Genomic DNA, 19961 nt, shown 5'->3' with positions numbered 1-19961 from the left:
CCTCCCTAACAGCACTGTGGGTGTACCTACACCACAGGGACTGCAGCAGTTCAAGAAGGCAGCTCACCACCTTCTCAAGGGCAATTAGGGATGAGCAACAAATACTGGCCTAGCCAGTGGCACCCACATCCAGAGTATGAATTTTAAGAAATGCCTTTAACTGAGCTTTCAGGCACCCCTCTTTATCTATCCCTGTTTACATTAGAGTGCTGCATGCAGGGGTGTTTTGCAGCCATATAGTAGGGCCAGAGGACTTAAAATTAAAATTGGAGCAGATACTGGGAAGAACATCTCCCCACATTATATTCAGAATGACCTGTTTCGTGGGACAGTAGAGGTTGAATCATGAGGAACATTTATATCGATAAAATGCCCCATTTATGCCTACTGTCCATTTCCTGTTAACTAGCCAACCTTCTATCCATGCCAAATGTACTTATACTTGCACAGGTAAGAGGCTTGAAGGATAGGCTCCGATGGGCTGATGGCCCTTTTCTTGTTTGTGTTTCTTATTTTCAATAAGTGGCGTTAAAGTGAAAAGCGAAAAGGAAACACATGTTTCCAAGCAATTTAACTGCTGTTTTGAGTCCAGGAAAATTTGTAGCAAGTATGTTATTCATGAGTGCTTACCCACTGTTTTTTTTCAGGTTTGCACTTGCTGCTGTTCAATATTCAGTCCATTAACACCCTATCTGTACTAATGCTTTGTCTTTCAACACACCATTAACATATTGTTTGCCTTTGCTCCGTGACCTTTTGGTCAGCTATGTGGCCTGGTCCAACCTAGACCTCCTTTGTGATCTCTTGCCCCACCCCCACCTCACTTGCTTATAACCTGTGACTTTTCTAATATTTGTCTGTTCCGATGAAGGGTCACTGACCCGAAACGTTAACTCTGCTTCTCTTTCCACAGATGTTGCCAGACCTGCTGAGTGGTTCCAGCATTTCTTGTTTTTATTTCAGATTTCCAGCATCTGCAGTATTTTGATTTCATGTTATTCATGAAGTCTGCCACAAGAGGGAGCCACAATACAAGAACACACAATCAACTGGGTCCTTAGCTGTTGTGCTGAAGCAGCTAAACACTGGTTCCTTCATCCAGTAATTAATATTCCTATTCAATATAGGCAAAAATAGATGGATGAACCACCTTTGTTTCTTTGAAGATCTTCCAACAACGCCTGACCTCCTCCTGTTTTAGCTTTAAGCTGCTTATACTCCTAGTTTGCACTATAATGGTGGCACCTCCTGCAGTGGGGCGCATTCCAGTGGGTCAGCTCCTGGGCCTGGCCAGACCATTCACCGGTCTCGGATGGACACAGCCTGTGAGGGGAGTGGGTTGGCGTGACCGCCTGGTCTCTCCCTTCCACCGTCTTGTCCATGCTTGGGTGGCTCTGGAGAGGGGGCATGCGGAGTTCACCAGAAAACTGGAGGCCTTCTGCAATAGACTCACAGCCAATAACGTGATGAGAAACTGGACTAGGTTCAGCAGCACGGGGACCTCTGGCGTTTACCCTTTAACATCCTGGTTTAATTTTCACCAGAGCAATATTGTCTATGTAAGACAATATCAATGTCACAGGGACCTTCCCATCGGCTTCCTGACAAGCCAGTCCATTTTTAAACAGACTATTTGGAAATTTCTAAAATATAAACTGGATTCCAACAGTCTGCTCTTCAAGTAAATCTGTATTTTCTTTCACAGGTTATCAGTGCTGTTTGTGGGATCTTGCTGTGTGCAAATTAGCTGCTGTGTTTCCTACATTACAACAGTGACTACAGTTCAAATGTACTTCATTGGCCGTGAAGTGTTTTGCGGCATCATGAAAAGTGCGATAAAATGCATGTCTCTCTTTTGTTACTTATGAACTAGAGCTATTTGTTCTGATGGTTTTCCATTAGTTTTGATCAGCAGCGAAGGAAATAGTGGAACTGGAGCTCACTTAGCCTCACCTCGATTCCAAGCCTTTCGCCCATTACCTCCATCCCATCTCCAAACAAAGGAGTGCTCCTTAATGTACAGTGTGCTCAACTCTTATACTATCTGCATTGTCCTCCCTGCCACAATGGGCGCTGAAGTATGAGATATAACAGCTACTACTTATAGAGCGCATCGCTGAGGGGAGACAGACAGAAGAATAATTTACCAAATGGGGAGGGGATGGGCTGGAGAGAGAGGTTTCCAGGAAGGTATTTTTAGGCAATGATATGTGCCTTGCAATTACTGGGACTGGTAACTGCATTTGTCAATGTCAATTCCAGGGGCTGTGTGATACATTTCACTACACAATTCAGCACCTTGGACAGCTCCCGCCATAGTGTAATCTGACATGTAATTCACAGCATTGCCATTTCCAATGGGTCTTCATCTGTAACATTGCCTCGGATTTATTCAGTCCGCTGCACAAATGAACTCACAGCAGCTGCAGAGGCAGAGGATAATCCTCGGGGCAGGGTTTTACCTTACTCATTACTCACTTTGGCTCAGTGAGCAACACTCTTGAGTCAGAAGGTTGGGGGTTTAAATGACTCACCAGAGACTTAAACACAAAATCTAGACTGACGCTTCCAGTGGAGTATTGAGGTGCTGCCTTTTGGATGAGACATTAAACCAAGACCTTGTCTGCCCTCTCAGGTGGATGTAAAAGATCCCATGGCACTACTTCAAAGATGAACAAGGGAGTATTTTTTTTAATTCGTTCGTGGAATGTGGGCATTGTTGGCGAGGCCAGCATTTATTGGCCATTCCTAATTGCCCTTGAACTGAATGGCTTGCTAGACTATTTCAGAGAGCATTTTTAAGAGTCAACCACATTCCAGGCAATATATGTCCCCTCAGTTAAATTCACAAAAACAGATTATCTGGTCCTGGTCACATTGCTGTTTGTGGAAGCTTTCTGTGCGCAAATTGGCTGCCATGTTTTATACATTACAACTGCGACTACACTTCAAAAGTACTACATAGTACTACATAGTGCTTTGAGATGTCTGGAGGTTGTTAAAGGTGCTTTTTTTTTTCCCCAACAGGTTTGCCATTGGCTGTAAAGCTCTTAGCGACTTTGCACCTTTGGGAATGGAGGCCAGTGCGAGTTAGCAGGCGAGACTGTTTCCACTGCTGAAACTCTGGTCAGGATTTTCCTGACTGAATCAACTTGCAGTCAGGCTTTTAAATGACCACTCAGCACTCCCACTCAAAAACAGGCAGGGGCTCTTTAAATATGCAAATCATGGGCCTACCCCTTTAGATTAGAGATACAGCACTGAAACAGGCCCTTCGGCCCACCGAGTCTGTGCCGAACATCAACCACCCATTTATACTAATCCCCTATTCTTACCAAACATCCCCACCTGTCCCTATATTTCCCTACCACCTACCTATACTAGTGACAATTTATAAAGGCCAATTTACCTATCAACCTGCAAGTCTTTTGGCTTGTGGGAGGAAACCGGAGCACCCGGAGAAAACCCACGCAGACACAGGGAGAACTTGCAAACTCCACACAGGCAGTACCCGGAATCGAAACCGGGTCCTTGGAGCTGTGAGGCTGCAGTGCTAACTACTGCGCCACTGTGCCGCCCTGTTGTAGGATCCTGACTGCAACTTTGCAGGAGAAATGGGCAAAGCAGGCAGGGCCATGATGGCTCCAGGCATGTTGGAAAAAACTTTTGAAGTGTAGAAGCAGTTGTAAAGTATGAAAAGTGGCAGCTAATTGTGCACAGCAAGCTCCCACAAACAGCAATCTGATAACAACCAGATATTCTATCTGTTTTTTTATTTTATTTATTTATTTATTTATTTTTTAATTTTTTTTTAGAGATACAGCACTGAAACAGGCCCTTCGGCCCACCAAGTCTGTGCCGACCATCAACCACCCACTTATACTAATCCTACACTAATCCCATATTCCTACCACATCCCCACCTGTCCCTATATTTTCCCTACCACCTACCTATACTAGGAGCAATTTATAATGGCCAATTTACCTATCAACCTGCAAGTCTTTTGGCTGTGGGAGGAAACCGGAGCACCCGGAGAAAACCCACGCAGACACAGGGAGAACTTGCAAACTCCACACAGGCAGTACCCAGAATTGAACCCGGGTCGCCGGAGCTGTGAGGCTGCGGTGCTAACCACTGCGCCACTGTTGATTCTTAAAAGGGGCCTCTTCCAAAATGTATGTCCCTCCTTTAAAGATTTGTGTGGGGCCCACCAGAACAGATAGAATAAAAGCCTTACTGCTCACTGTCAACCTCTTACCCTTCCCCCCCATCAAACAACACCCCCCCGACTCCACCCGCAATACCCTACACCTGTCTAGCGGCCTTACCTACCAGTGGCTGTGCACAGTAGCCGGATGATTTTTATTTTCATCAGATAGAACTTCCCACTTGTGGCTGAAAACATTTCGGGCCTTCCCCAACTGTCCCTTCCGTCAGATGCCATGGGCAGCTCCCGATACCATGCACATTCAGCGCCCATCCCAAAAGTCTCTCTCAGTAAATTTAGGAGAGGAGGAAACAGGGTGAATAGAAAGTAAAGTAGGTCAGGGCCTGCAGGGATCAGGGCCTGCAGGGATCAGGGGCCTGAGGGGATCAGGGGCCTGAGGGGACCAGGGGCCAGTGGGGATTAGGGCCAGTGGGCATTAGGGCCAGTGGGATTCAGGGGCCTGAGGGGATCAGGGGCCTGAGGGGATCAGGGGCCTGCGGGGATCAGGGTCTGCGGGGATCAGAGTCTGCGGGGATCAGGGGCCTGCAGGGATCAGGGGCCTGAGGGGATCAGGGGCAGCAGGGATCAGGGGCCTGCGGGGATCAGGGGCCTGGGGGGATCAGGGGCCTATGGGGATCAGGGCCAGCAGGGATCAGGGCCAGCAGGGATCAGGGGCCTGAGGGGATTAGGGGCCTGAGGGGATTAGGGGCCTGTGGGGATCAGGGCCAGCAGGGATCAGGGGCATGAGGGGATTAGGGGCCTGTGGGGATCAGGGCCAGCAGGGATCAGGGGCCTGAGGGGATTAGGGGCCTGTGGGGATCAGGGCCAGCGGGGATCAGGGGCCTGTGGGGATCAGGGGCCTGAGGGGATCAGGGGCCTGTGGGGATCTGGGCCAGCGGGGATCAGGGGCCTGTGGGGATCAGGGCCTAAGGGGATCAGGAGCCTGAGGGGATCAGGGGACTGCGGGGATCAGGGCTAGCGGGGATCAGGTGCCTGCGGGGATCAGGGACAGCGGGGATCAGGGGCCTGAGGGTATCAGGGCCTGCAGGGATCAGGGGCCTGAGGGGATTAGGGGCCTGCGGGGATTTGGGCCAGCGGGGATCAGGGGCCTGAGGGGATCAGGGCCAGCAGGGATCAGGGGCCTGAGGTGATCAGGGGCCTATGGGGATCAGGGGCCTATGGGGATCAGGGGCCTATGGGGATCAGGGCCAGCAGGGATCAGGGCCAGCAGGGATCAGGGGCCTGAGGGGATTAGGGGCCTGAAGGGATTAGGGGCCTGTGGGGATCAGGGCCAGCAGGGATCAGGGGCCTGAGGGGATTAGGGGCCTGTGGGGATCAGGGCCAGCAGAGATCAGGGGCCTGAGGGGATTAGGGGCCTGTGGGGATCAGGGCCAGCGGGGGTCAGGGGCCTGTGGGGATCAGGGGCCTGAGGGGATCAGGGGCCTGTGGGGATCTGGGCCAGCGGGGATCAGGGGCCTGTGGGGATCAGGAGCCTGAGGGGATCAGGGGCCTGCGGGGATCAGGGCTAGCGGGGATCAGGGGCCTGCAGGGATCAGGGCCAGCGGGGATCAGGGGCCTGAGGGTATCAAGGCCTGCAGGGATCAGGGGCTTGAGGGGATTAGGGGCCTGCGGGGATCAGGGCCAGCGGGGATCAGGGGCCTGAGGAGATCAAGGCCAGCAGGGATCAGGGCCAGCAGGGATCAGGGGCCTGAGGGGATCAAGGCCAGCAGGGATCAGCGTCCTGAGGGGAGCAGGGCCAGCAAGGATCAGGGGCCAGCAAGGATCAAGGCCAGCAGGGATCAGGGTCCTGAGGGGATCAGGCCAGCGGGGATCAGGGGCCTGTGGGGACCAGGGCCAGCGGGGATCAGGGGCCTGCTGGGATCAGGCCAGTGGGGATCAGGGGCCTGCGGGGATCAGGCCAGCAGGGATCAGGGGCCTGCGGGGACCAGGGCCAGCGGGGATCAGGGGCCTGAGGGGATCAGGGCCTGAGGGGGCCTGTGAGGATCAGGGCTTGAGGGGATCAGGGGCCAGCGGGGACCAGGGCCAGCGGGGATTAGGGGCCTGTGGGGATCAGGGCCTGAGGGGATCAGGGGCCTGCGGGGATCAGGGGCCTGCGGGGATCAGGGCCTGAGGGGATCAGGGGCCGGCGGGGATCAGGGCCAGCGGGGATCAGGGGCCTGCAGGGATCAGGGCCAGCGGGGATCAGGGGCCTGAGGGTATCAGGGCCTGCAGGGATCAGGGGCCTGAGGGGATTAGGGGCCTGCGGGGATCAGGGCCAGCGGGGATCAGGGGCCTGAGGGGATCAGGGGCCTGAGGGGATCAGGGGCCTGAGGGGATCAAGGCCAGCAGGGATCAGGTCCAGCAGGGATCAGGGGCCTGAGGGGATCAAGGCCAGCAGGGATCAGGGTCCTGTGGGGAGCAGGGCCAGCAAGGATCAGGGGCCAGCAAGGATCAAGGCCAGCAGGAATCAGGGTCCTGAGGGGATCAGGCCAGCGGGGATCAGGGGCCTGCGGGGACCAGGGCCAGCAGGGATCAGGGGCCTGCGGGGATCAGGCCAGCGGGGATCAGGGGCCTGCGGGGACCAGGGCCAGCGGGGATCAGGGGCCTGAGGGGATTAGGGGCCTGTGAGGATCAGGGCTTGAGGGGATCAGGGGCCTGAGGGGACCAGGGCCAGCGGGGATTAGGGGCCTGTGGGGATCAGGGCCTGAGGGGATCAGGGCCTGAGGGGATCAGGGACCTGAGGGGATCAGGGCCTGAGGGGACCAGGGCCTGAGGGGATCAGGGCCTGAGGGGACCAGGGCCTGAGGGGATCAGGGGCCTGCGGGGACCAGGGCCAGCGGGGATCGGGGCCGGTGGAGATCAGGGTTGGTAGAGAGAAACTATTTCCCCAGCTGGGGATGTCCAGAACAAGGGGGCATAACCTTAAAGTTAGAGATAGACGTTCAGGGGTAATGTCAGGAAACTCTTTTCACAGAAAGGAAAATGGAAATCTGGAACTTTTTGTCAAGCAAGGTTACGCAGCCAAGGCGGGGAGATGGAGCTCAGATACACTGAACTGATCGAACTGAATGGCGGAATAGGTTCAAGGGCTGAATGGCCTCCTCCTCTTCCTATGTACAGTAACAAAAGGCATCTGAGAATCCCTGGCAAGTGAAGGGATGGTTTCTTTGTAATATCTGCACTCACATGACCCCTCACCACAAAGTACTTCACCTTAAAGGTTGATTGCTCAATTTTAAATTACACTTTAAAAAAAATAGAATTTAAATTTGTCATCTAAATTGATTAATCCTGAAGCTAGACTCATAAACAACAGAGTAAATGTTAATGATATTCCACTTGCTCCTAATGAACAGCTCCAAATGCTGATTAGCAGGCATGCGCTCGTAAGTACTAGTTCTGCTGATGAAGAGTTTGGGAAAACAGTCTGCCACGGGAATGCAGTATAATCTGCATTAATGCAATCATAGGAATTAAAGGAGGATATTTTTGGCCCACGGAGGAGGGTTTTATTCGTCCGTCAGTCTCTTTGCTTCTTCCACAATTGGAGAAGCTAAAAAAACTGCCACGAAAGAAAGACTTGCATTTGTATAGCACCTTTCACGACCTCAGGATTCCCCAAATTGCTTCACAGCCAATGAAGTACTTTTTGAAGTGCAGTCACTGTTGTAATGCAGGAAACACGGCAGCCTGTTTGCACATAGAAGGTTCCCACAAACAGCAATGTGATAATGACTAGATCATCTGTGTTTTTTTTTTAAAAAGAGGGCCGAAGGGACCTTGGCTTACCATCTTATCTGAAAGATGGCATCTCTGACAGTGCAGCACTCACACAGTGCTCTACTGGGAGTGTCAGCCTAGATATTGTACCTGGTGTGGGGCATCAAACCCACAACCTTCTTACTCAGAGGCAAGAGTGCAGCCCACTGAGCCATGGGTTGACAACAGCCGGATGAGAGAGTTCCCAGGTTTTAACCAGGGCTATGCTGAATTAACTGTGCTGGTTGGCAGTGACTGCACAGAATATTGGGGTTGGTCTTAGTTCCACTGGGTGAGTAAAGGTTAAAAAAAGAGACAGCCAGGGGTCCTACTATCCCATCATCACTGCCGGAAAACGTATGTGCCTGGATGTTGAAGGACGACAGGATTGGGTTTGTGGTGATGCCTATTACGGTTGAAGAGCAGCCCACCTGGCTGCGATGTCAAGACCGTGGGACCGCACGCCTACAATAGTCAGCAGCCTCTGCCTGATTAAAGATAAGGTCTACTTCTAATCATTTGTTAAACACTACTTGTAGATTGCCGATATCTTTGTGCAGAGATCCAATTAAAACAGGGCCATTGCTGAGTGAAGAACTATCCATGTGTTATTGTCGAATTGATTATCCAGTCCAGAAACACACTAGTGGGTGATTTTCTATTGATAAATCTGCCACTTAATTGGAACTGGAGAATATTCACTCCTGCACAATATATTTGGTTGTCACTGCACTTTCTATATTTGTTTAGTTCTGGGACTAGTTCGCAACTTGCAGGACGCAACAGTCGCAGGCTATTTTTGAAATTGGGCTAATATTAACATTTAAGCCAGACGAATGTATTAACTAACTGTAGCCGGGTTTGTGTCTGCAGCCTGGAGCTAAAGAAAGGGGCTTTTCTATTCGCTAATTTGCTCACTGCTTCTCTCCCGAGGATGTTGACCCGTTTCTGATACAGTGCCAGGGCTGCTCTGCAGTCACTTCAACCAATCTTCGCATGGGAATCAGGACAATGTATCAGGCTATTCCACCACACGGATCATCACAGTTGTAAATGAGCCTTGTTAGAATAGGAGGCCATTCAGCCCCTCAAACCTGTTCCATCTCGGATTAGATCATGGCTGATCTGTATCCTAATTCCACCCCTTGTGCCTGTAACCTTAAAATCCTTACTCAGAAAAAAATCTATCAATCTCAGTTTTGAAATTTTCAACTGGCCCCCAGACTCAACAACTTTTTGTCGTTGCAGATTCCCACGGGCGAAGAAGTGATATCAGCCCGCCATTCGATAAATTTTCTTCAGGAAATAACGTTTTGAGATCCAGTATGCGTCTGATTAGAGACACGACGGGCCGGATTTTAAGAGCCCTGCCTCCGATCTCAGCGACGAGCTCAGAAAATGGCGACCCGCCCGCATGGGCTGTAAATAGCCGGGACGGCCCGGCCCCCCCCCCACTGCCCTAATCTCGCGGAGGGGGCGGGCTGTCCATCCCCGGCAATGGTGTCAGCTGCCGCCGTGCAGGTGCCTGCGTCATTTTTAAAGGGCAGCCATCCCTGCCAGTGAATTCAAATTTTTAAAACACATATGCCCCAAAATTAAATAAATAAATTTCTTATGCCTCTTTCCCACCCCCCCCCCAAATAATGATTACATTAACTATTTGCCCTTCCTCCCCGACCAAAATACTTACTTTTTACATCTGACCCTCCCCTGCAAACTGCACAAAGTTTGAAGTTCACCTCTTCCCACCATCCCCTGCACCCATTATGCGTATTTGACCGTGTTCCCCACCCCCCGCACTGAAAATCTCACTTCCTACCCCCTCCCCGCCAGTGTCACGCAGCCTTTCCCCGGACGGGGAATTGAAGGCGCAGGAGCGCCGGCCACCGTGCCAACGATCGCAGCGGGCCCTCGAGATTGAAGGTAAGTCAATGCAAATTCATTAATTTTATTCATTTGGATATTTAAGTTGAGGCCCCGTCGCCCAGCGGTGCTGCACACGGAGCCTCACCGCTGCCGGGAGCATCGGACTGGGCCCTCTTGGCATTGAGGTCCGTGGCGGGCCTCCTCCGGACCCATCTTCAGGCCCCCCCCCCCCCCCACCCCCCAACCACAGATCACGACGTTGAGGGTTTGGTAAAATCCAGCCTGATGTGGGGTGTCGCAGGCTTGGGAAGGAATAGGTGATTTTGGACCCATGGTTCCCAAAATTCTCCACCACTGGGGTTTTCCTCACTTCATGTCTGGGTCTGCTGTGGATTAATTGATAGAGATTGATCGCAGTGTTGCCTCATGTGACTCTCGGGATGGTAGAAGGAGAACTACTTGTACCTTGGCCTTTTTTTTTGTCTAGCAACTCCTATGACGAACACACACATCTTGAGGTCATGAAAGGTGCTAATATAAATGCAAAACTTTTTTTTTCAGTGTGATGTAACATGAGATACTGCCCTGACCCCCAACCCCACTCAGGTAACAGAGAATAAGTCAATCAGCAGTGAATTTCAACCCACCCACGAATGTTACGGCAACACCTCACACTCACCGTCAATGATTCGTTTGACCTTCCAGATGCGAAGGGTAATGATAAGGCTGATGGCGTCCCAGGGGCTGCTGGGTCCATTCGCTACAGTCGAAGCCACCATGGGCGCCAAGGAGAGGACGATTACTGCGCCATCAAATACCTGCAATGCACACAATAATCAATCGTCAGGTGAGAGGGCTAAACCGAAGCAATATCGCAGCAGGAGGGAACCAGTTCCACCGATCGTGCCGTCTGCTTGGATTTCCCCCTGAAAAGCTCATTAAAACTCGCCCTCCCTTATCGGAAAACCTTATACTGATGAGGAACTCCCTCCTGTTGGACAATGACTGCCAGAAAAGACTACAGTCATACCTTCCTGCTTCAGAAACAAAACCTAGCTCAATCCTAACCTCCAACTTCTCTCGTCTATTTTGTCGTTATCACTGTGGTCACTGCTCCTCTAATTTCTCAGCTCCTCCCAGTCCGGCATTCTACGCTCTTCTTCCTCCTCTGCGACCTTACCAAGCCTCATCGCACTGTTTCCCACTCTAAGTTATTCTTTCCAAGAACATCTAAACTGCGGAACTCCTCATCCTTCCTCAGTCTTCCCTATTCCTCCTACAGTTTACAGGCTTTTAAAACCCAAGCTTGGTGTCATCAAATTGCTGCATCGCCATTGACCTCACCTTTTCCCCTACTTTTCCAAACTTGGCGGCCACTTGCATTTTGGGCCTTTCTCAACAAAAGAAAATTATCAGTAGCAGTTTGACATGTACTGATTGACAAAGCTATGGTTTGAATTGAGAATTAAACAGAGGGATGCTTAACATGAACTGGGATTCCACCATAACATGGTCACACATGGACTAGAGACTGCAATTCCTCACTTCCCAATCTCAGCCACTCGCTTCTGGCTGATATGAAACACAAGGCAGAAAAAGCTGGAGGTGAAGGGTCACCGGCCCATTTCATCTCACCTCTTGTGGTCCCATTGTTGGGGAACATCGTTGGGCCATTAACTGAGGAGGCTCCATGGAGCCGGGGGGAAAATTTTTTTTTTTACCCTTAATGGCGAAAAAGCCCAGAAGCAACATGAAGAAAACTCTTTTCACACAATGAGTGGTTAGGATTTGGTAAACTCTGCCTGGTAGTGTGGGGGCTACAGATTCAATCCTACCCTTCAAAATAGAAATAAACATTTAAAGGAGAAAAATTAGCAGGGATATGGAGAAACAGCTGCCGATGGGACTAACTGGATCTCTCTTCGTAAGAGTTACTGCAGACTCAATGGGCCAAATGGTCTCCTTCTGTGCTGTATGATTCTATGATTCATGAAATGTATATAGTCTCAGCGTTACATTTTGCTGAGGTTTCTATGATCACTTTTTTTTTGTTTCTTTTTACAGGGTATTCAGGTTGTTTTATGTTGTTAACCCTTTCCTGAATCCATCCCGTCCTGGAAAATAGCAAATATAACCCCTCTATTCAAGAAGGGGGGGTGGGGGGAGCCAGAAAACAGGTAATTATAGGCCAGTAAGCTTGACGTCTGTCATGGGGAAGGTGTTAGAATCGATCATTAAGGAGGCTATAGGTGGGCACTTAGACAAACTCAAGGTAATTGGGATGGGTCATCATGGCTTTGTGAAAGGGAGATAGTGTTTAACCAATTCATTGGAGTTCTTTGAAGGAGTAACATGTGCCGTGGATAAAGGGGAGCCCATTGATGTACTGTACTTGGATTTCCAGAGGGCATTTGACAAGGTGACAAAGGTTATTGCGCAAAGAAGGAGCTCATGGTGTAGTGGGTAACACATTAGCATGGATAGAATAAAAGCAAAATACTGCAGATGCTGGAAATCTGAAACAAAAACAAAAAGTGCTGGAAATACTCAGCAGGTCTGGCAGCATCTGATGAAAGGTCACAGACCTGAAACGTTAACTTTGCTTCTCTCTCCACAGATGCTGCCAGACCTGCTGAGTATTTCCAGCACTTTTTGTTTCTGTAGCATGGATAGAAGATTGGCTGGCAGAAAACAAGAGAGTATGCATAAATGGGTCCTTTTCTGATTGGCAGGATGTAACGAGTGGAGTCCTGCAGGGGTCTGTGTTGGGGCCTCAACTTTTTACAATTTATATCTATGACTTGGATGAGGGGAGCGATGGCATGGTAGCTAAATTTGCAGATGACACAAAGATAGGTAGGAAAGTATGTTGTGAAGAGGACATAAGGAGCTTGCAGACCGATATAGATAGGTTGAGTGAGTGGGCAGAAATCTGGCAGATGGAGTATATGTGGGAAAATGTGAAGTTGTTCACTTTGGCAGGAAGAATAAAAAAGCAGAGTATTACTTAAATGGAGAACGACTGCAGGACTCTAAGGTGCAGAGGGATCTAGGTGTTCTATTGCATGAGTCACAAAAAATTAGTATACAGTACAACAAGTAATAAAGAAGGCTAATGGAATGCTATCCTTTATTACAACAGGAATTGAAAATAAAAGTAAGGATGTTATGCTTCAGTTATACAGGGCATTGGTGAGACAACATCTCGAATACTGTGTGCAGTTTTGGTCTTCTTATTTAAGGAAGGATGCAAATGTGTTGGAGGCAGTTCAGGGGAGGTTTACTAGATTGATACCTGGAATGAGAAGGTTGTCTAGCAGGTAGATAGATTCTTGATTAGCATGTGGGTGGAAGGTTATCAGGGGTAGGTGGAAATGAGGAGTAATCAGTTCAGCCATGAACTTATTGAATGACGGAGCAGGCTCGAAGAGCCGAGTGGCCTATGCCTGTTCCTAATTCATATGTTTGTATATTCATATGTTGGTCTTATGAGGAAAGGTTGGACAGACTGGGTTTGTTTTCACTGGAGTTTAGAAGAGTGAGGGGAGACTTGATTGAAGTATATAAGATCCTGAATGGTCTTGACAAGGTGGATGTGGAAAGGATGTTTCCTCTTGTGGGTGAGTCCAGAACTAGGGGGCACTGTTTTAAAATTAGGGGTCGCCCTTTTAGGACAGAGCTGTGGAGAAATTTTTTCTCTCAGAGGGTTGTGCGAGTTTGGAACTCTCTGCCTCAGAAGGTGGTGGAGGCGGGGTCACTGAATAATTTAAAGGCGGAGGTAGATAGATTCTTGTTAGGCAAGAGAATCCAAGGTTATCGGGGGTAGATGGGAGTGTGGAATTTGAGACACAAACAGATCAGCCATGATCTTACTGAATGGCGGAGCAGACTAGACGGGTCGAATGGCCTTCTTCTGCTCCTACTTCGTATGTTCATATGTTCGTATGACAACCAGCATCAAGTTGGTCAAATAACAGTCAGTGACCACAACCCAATGATGGTCCCAGAAAATGTTAAAATGATCTTGAGGAAAAAGATGTCAAGGTCTTGGAGAGTTCTCCAGAGAATGAGGCAATCCAGCTTTGTGGAGACTGGAGAAGCTGGGATTGTTCTCCTTAGAGCAAGGAAGATTCGGAAGGGTTGTCATAGAATAAATAGGGAGAAGCTGTTTCCACTGGCAGCAGGGCCAGTAAGCAGAGGGCACAGATTTAAGTTCGTTGACAAAAGAACGAGAGGGAAGATGAGGAAATTATTTTTTATACAGCAAGTTGTTGTGATCTGGACTTCACTGTCGAAAGAATGATGGAAGAAGTTCCAATAGTAACTTTCAAAAGGGATTTAGATATATAGTTAAAGGGAAGAATTGGCAGGGTTATGTGGATAGAGCAGAAGAATGGGACACATTGGATGGCTTTTATAAAGAGCCAGCACAGTTATGATGGGCTGAATGTCCTCCTGCGCTGTTTGATTCGATGATTGCCAAGAAATTGGCTCATTCAAAGAAACCAGGGGAAAATCAAACCAGGCCAATGAAAGGCTCCACCGTATTTGAGTTCTACAGAATAGCCTAAGCTGTGGCCAAACCAGGAGCAATGGTATTTTATTCCAAGATGCCTCTTCCACTGCCCCAGCCTGGTGCATTCTTCCAGTGACCAGTCCCACCAGTCTCCATGGACTCTTTTATTGGTAACATTCACTCATCCTTTCTCACTCCACACTTAACTGAAAGCCTAAGTGTCGAAAATACTACTGGTGATGTGAGTGGACTAATTTAAGGCAAGTATAACATTCCCCTTCCTATATTTTAATGCAGGCTTATTTTAAATTTTAAGACGGCCAACAGTAATTGCAAGACCCTAACTACAGAACCCTACACGTCCTGCACAAAACATCAACTTTTCCCTTGCGGATTTTGACTGCCTTGCTGTGCATTTTCTCATTTGAAGATCAGATCTCTGCCCTTTCCCTCTTTTTCTCTCCATTATTAAGATAAAGCTGTGTGTTTAGGTTGTTATCGGTGAGACGTGTTTGGGCAGACAGGATGAACAGACCCACTCAGTTTAGCATCATGTGGTGTATAATTATTCCCCTGCTCCACTTCAAGCTGAGTTCAACAAGCAAGTCTCACTTAACTACAAATTGAAACTCTGGACATATTGTTAATGAGCGGAATGCAATTTACTACTGCAGCAGGGCTGCTTAGTATAGGCCACCTTCCATTAATGGTTTCTCACTGACTTATTTTGATAACAGACAACACACTGGGTTAGCGTGTCGTCCTTTTACAATTTGGGATGGGGTTTGACTGTGTGCGTGTTTGTGTGTGTGTGTGTGTGTGTATGACAGGTTTTACTTCCTCACAATTACCATCCCATCCCCCTGCCTGTATCCATGGTATTCGCCCCTATTAGAATTCAGCAGCAAGTCAGCAAGCAGACGTCTCCATGGAAACACTATTGCCTGCTCGGCCCAATGGGGATGTATCTCGTTGCTCCTTTTCCAAAGGAATCGGTTCCACAGTTGGGTTGGTTCCTAGTTTTTTGCCAGACCCTCCCTGTTCCTGCTGCACTAGTGAAGGGCTAGAGCAGCACGCACAGACGCACAAGTGCACTCTGCGCCAAGTCCCATCTCCGGCTTTATGGATCTGACTGGGATCTTCTTCAATCTGGGGCAGCTCAGTGGTGCTCAAGCCCCAGGTACTTGGACTGGGGGAAAGGTACCATCGCTGAGAGCTACAAGCATATGAAACTGACAGATAGGAAAAAACTAGCTGGTCTATCAAGCTTTCCCCAAATTCCATGATGGCAGAAGCATCGTTACTAGATACTTCATCCCTCCCTACCCCCTATTCCCTACCCGATGTTAAAGGAACTACATAAATGTAAATTGTTATCCCCTCCCCCACCTTCCCCATTCACGTAATCTCCCAGAAATGAAAAACCGAGGGCTAATAAGAGACAAAAAACTCCAGAGAATTCCTCTCCAACCGCCTCAGTTTGGTCGGAGCCTGTCCAGGAGACCAAGTGTTATCCATGAAGACAGTTACCTTCTATATCGCTGCCATCTCTGCCCCAGTTAAGAACCCTCTTGGAAAGCAAAAGCTGTTCAACTTTATCCTCACAGGCACTTTCAACCAGAGGCACAGCCAGCCAGAACCCACACTTGTAGAAGGTTCGTAAATAGGATATGAAGGAAAAGTGTGTCAATGGGGTTGAAGTACAGAGAAGCCATAATTGACTTGAATGGTGGCATCTGCTGGAGGGGCTGAAGGGTTTAACCCCCATTCCTATTCTTTGGTGTCTCTGATGGCAGTAGCATTGGGATATTGACAGTATGAAATTGCTTCTAGCACAATATTTGGAGATGGAGGCAATCCTGTAGTTGAAAGAGGATATCTGTGATGTGAAAAAGCCCTCTCCTTGCCCTCCTCATAGATGAATAACACAGACTAGTGAACATTGACCTCTGGGGAAGCTGAGGGGTAAGAATATTGATCAAGAGTAACATTTGTATTCGATCTAGTTCTGAAGTTCAGCAGCTTGGATGCAGCTACACATGGAACAGCTCGCACTGTGGTAAGAGCTCAGCTCACCTCTACTTTGTTCTCGATATAATCCCATATGCCAAGCACCACGATCCTGAAGACAGTCTGATAGAGAGAGAACACAACAGAGACTTAGCCTTCCTTTGAAGATGGACCAAAACCTCAACTATTCAGTTCCGCAGCATATCAGATTACAAGCTGGAGCTTTCCAATATTGAGCAGTTCCCTGAAACACATTTTGCTGTTATGTTCAATAACAATTTTTAACAGGCAAAGAAAAAAAATTCTGTTATGTTGTCCTGAAATAGAATTCTACCCAATGGGGATGTCATTAAGTGTCAGGCAGTTACTATGCTGATCAACTAGTGTTGACACCAAAGCATTTCCAGGTCAGGTATAGTATGAGTTGGCTTCAGAGTACAGCTCCCTCTACTATGGCCCATTATGCCCTAACTTCCTGCCCCATTCCTATTCTATTTTTTTATTCATTCATGGGATGTGGGCGTCGCTGGCCAGGTCAGCATTTATTGTCCATCCCTAATTGCCCTTGAGAAAGTGGTGGTGAGCTGCCTTTTTGAACTGCTGCAGTCCTTGTGTGGTAGATACACCCACAGTGCTGTTAGGAAGGGAGTTCCAGGATTTTGACCCAGCGACAGTGAAGGAAAGGTGATATAATTCCAAGTCAGGGTGGTGTGTGACTTGGAGGGGAACTTGCAGGTGGTGGTGTTCCCATGCATCTGCTGCCCTTGTCCTTCTAGTTGGTAGAGGTCGCGGGTTTGGAAGGTGCTGTCTAAGGAGCCTTGGTGCGTGGCTGCAGTACATCTTATAGATGATACACACTGCTGCCACTGTGCGTTGGTGGTGGAGGGAGTGAATGTTTGTAGGTATGGTGCCAATCAAGCGGGCTGCTTTGTCCTGGATGGTGTCGAGCTTCTTGAGTGTTGTTGGAGCTGCACCCATCTAGGCAAGTGGAGATGGCCTTGTAGATGGTGGACAGGCTTTGGGGAGTCAGGAGGTGAGTTACTCGCCACAGGATTCCTATCCTCTGACCTGCTCTTGCAGCCACGGTATTTACTTGGCTACTCCAGTTAGGTTTATGGTCAATGGTAGCCCCTAGGATGTTGATAGTGAGAGATTCAGCGATGGTAATGCCATTGAATGTCAAGGGGAGATGGTTATATTCTCTCTTGTTGGAGATGGTCATTGCCTGGCACTTGTGTGGCGCGAATGTTACTTGCCACTTATCAGCCCAAGCCTGGATATTGTCCAGGTCTTGCTGCATTTCTACACTGACTGCTTCAGTATCTGAGGAGTCACGAATGATGCTGAACATTGTGCAATCATCAGCAAACATCCCCACTTCTGACCTTATGATTGAAGGAAGGTCATTGATGAAGCAGCTGAAGATGTTTGGGCCTAGGACACTACCCTGAGGAACTCCTGCAGTGATGTCCTGGAGCTGAGATGATTGACCTCCAACAACCACAACCATCTTCCTTTGCGCTAGGTATGACTCCAACCAGCGGAGGGTTTTCCCCCTGATTCCCATTGACCTCAGTTTAGCTAGGGCTCCTTGATGCTATACTCAGTCAAATGCTGCCTTGATGTCAAGGGCAGTCACTCTCACCTCACCTCTTGAGTTCAGCTCTTTTGTCCATGTTTGAACCAAGGCTTTAATGAGGTCTGGAGCTGAGTGGCCCTGGCGGAACCCAAACTGAGCGTCACTGAGCAGGTTATTGCTAAGCAAGTGCCGCTTGATGGCACTGTTGACGACACCTTCCATCAGTTTACTGATGATTGAGAGTAGGCTGATGGGGCAGTAATTGGCCGAGTTGGACTTGTCCTGCTTTTTGTGCACAGGACATACCTGGGCAATTTTCCACATTGCAGGGTAGATACCAGTGTTGGAGCTGTACTGGAACAGCTTGGCTAGGGGCACAGCAAGTTCTGGAGCACAGGTCTTCAGTACTATTGCCGGAATATTGTCAGGGCCCATAGCCTTTGCAGTATCCAGTGCCTTCAGTCGTTTCTTGATATCACGCGGAGTGAATCGAATTGGCTGAAGTCTGGCATCTGTGATGCTGGGGACTTCAGGGGGAGGCCGAGGTGGATCATCAACTCGGCACTTCTGACTGAAAATTGTTGCAAATGCTTCAGCCTTATCTTTCGCACTGATGTGCTGGGCTCCCCCATCATTGAGTTTGGGGATATTTGTGGAGCCACCTCCTCCAGTTAGTTGTTTAATTGTCCACCACCATTCACGACTGGATGTAGCAGGACTGCAGAGCTTAGATCTGATCCGTTGGTTATGGGATCGCTTAGCTCTGTCTATCACATGCTGCTGTTTGGCAATGCAGATAGTCCTGTGTTGTAGCTTCACCAGGTTGACACCTCCTTTTGAGGTATGCCTGATGCTGCTCCTGACATGCCCTCCTGCACTCTTCATTGAACCAGGGTTGGTCTCCTGGCTTGATGGTAATGGTAGAGTGGGGGATATGCCGGGCCATGAGGTTACAGATTGTGGTTGAGTACAATTCTGCTGCTGATGATGGCCCACAGCGCCTCATGGATGCCCAGTTTTGAATTGCTAGATCTGTTTGACATCTATCCCATTTAGCACGGTGGTAGTGCCACACAACACGAAGGAGGGTATCCTCAATGTGAAGGCGGGACTTTGTCTCCACAACGACTGTGCGATGGTCACTCCTACCAATACTGTCATGGACAGATGCATCTGCGGCAGGCGGTGAGGGAACCAACACGAGGGAAAAACATACTTGACCTCGGCCTCACCAATCTGCCTGCCGCAGATGCATCTGTCCCTGACAGGTTGATGAGGACGAGGTCAAGTATGTTTTTCCCTCGTGTTGGTTCCCTCACCGCCTGCTGCAGACCCATTCTAGCAGATATGTCCTTTAGGACTCAGCCAGCTCAGTCAGTAGTGGTGCTACCGAGCCACTCTTGGTGATGGACATTGAAGTCCCCACTCAGAGTACATTCTGTGCCCTCGCCACTCTCAGTGATTCCTCCAAGTATTGTTCAACATGGAGGAGTACTGACTCATCAGCTGAGGGAGGGCGGTAGGTGGTAATCAGCAGGAGGTTTCCTTGTCCATGTTTGACCTGATGCCATGAGACTTCATGGGGTCCAGAATCGAAGCTGAGGACTCCCAGGGCAATTCCCTCCCTACTGTATACCACTGTGCCACCACCTCTGCTGGGTCTGTCCTGCCGGTGGGACAGGACATACCCGGGGATGGTGATGGCAGTGTCTGGGACATTGTCTGTAAGGTATGATTCCGTGAGTATGACTATGTCAGGCTGTTGCTTGACTAGTCTGTGGGACAGCTCTCCCAACTTTGGCACAAGCCCCCAGATGTTAGTAAGGAGGACCTTGCAGGGTCGACAGGGCTGGGTTTGCCGTTGTCGTTTCCGGTGCCTAAGTCGATGCCGGGTGGTCCGTCCGGTTTCATTTCTTTTTATTGACTTGGTAGCGGTTAGATGCAACTGAGTGGCTTGCTAGGCCATTTCAGAGGGCATGTAAGAGTTAACCACATTGCTGTGGGTCTGGAGTAACATGTAGGCC

General features: G+C 49.2%; 1 protein-coding gene across 1 annotated transcript in view; it reads right to left on the bottom strand.

The window, feature by feature from the left end:
* tmem266 (transmembrane protein 266) overlaps nt 1-19961 on the bottom strand; it is a 58117-nt gene that overhangs the window by 24522 nt on the left and 13634 nt on the right. Inside the window, exons 5-6 of the mRNA XM_068015199.1 lie at nt 16425-16481; nt 10512-10650 (exon numbers count right to left, since the gene is read on the bottom strand). Of these exons, the coding sequence (XP_067871300.1) occupies nt 10512-10650; nt 16425-16481 (196 nt within the window). The remainder of the gene's footprint in view (nt 1-10511; nt 10651-16424; nt 16482-19961) is intronic.

This window comes from Heterodontus francisci, chromosome 35 (assembly GCF_036365525.1).
Source record: "Heterodontus francisci isolate sHetFra1 chromosome 35, sHetFra1.hap1, whole genome shotgun sequence".
NCBI lineage: Eukaryota > Metazoa > Chordata > Chondrichthyes > Heterodontiformes > Heterodontidae > Heterodontus > Heterodontus francisci.
The sequence above is the reverse complement of the archived record's forward strand: the minus strand, read 5'-3'. Positions and strand labels throughout refer to the sequence as shown.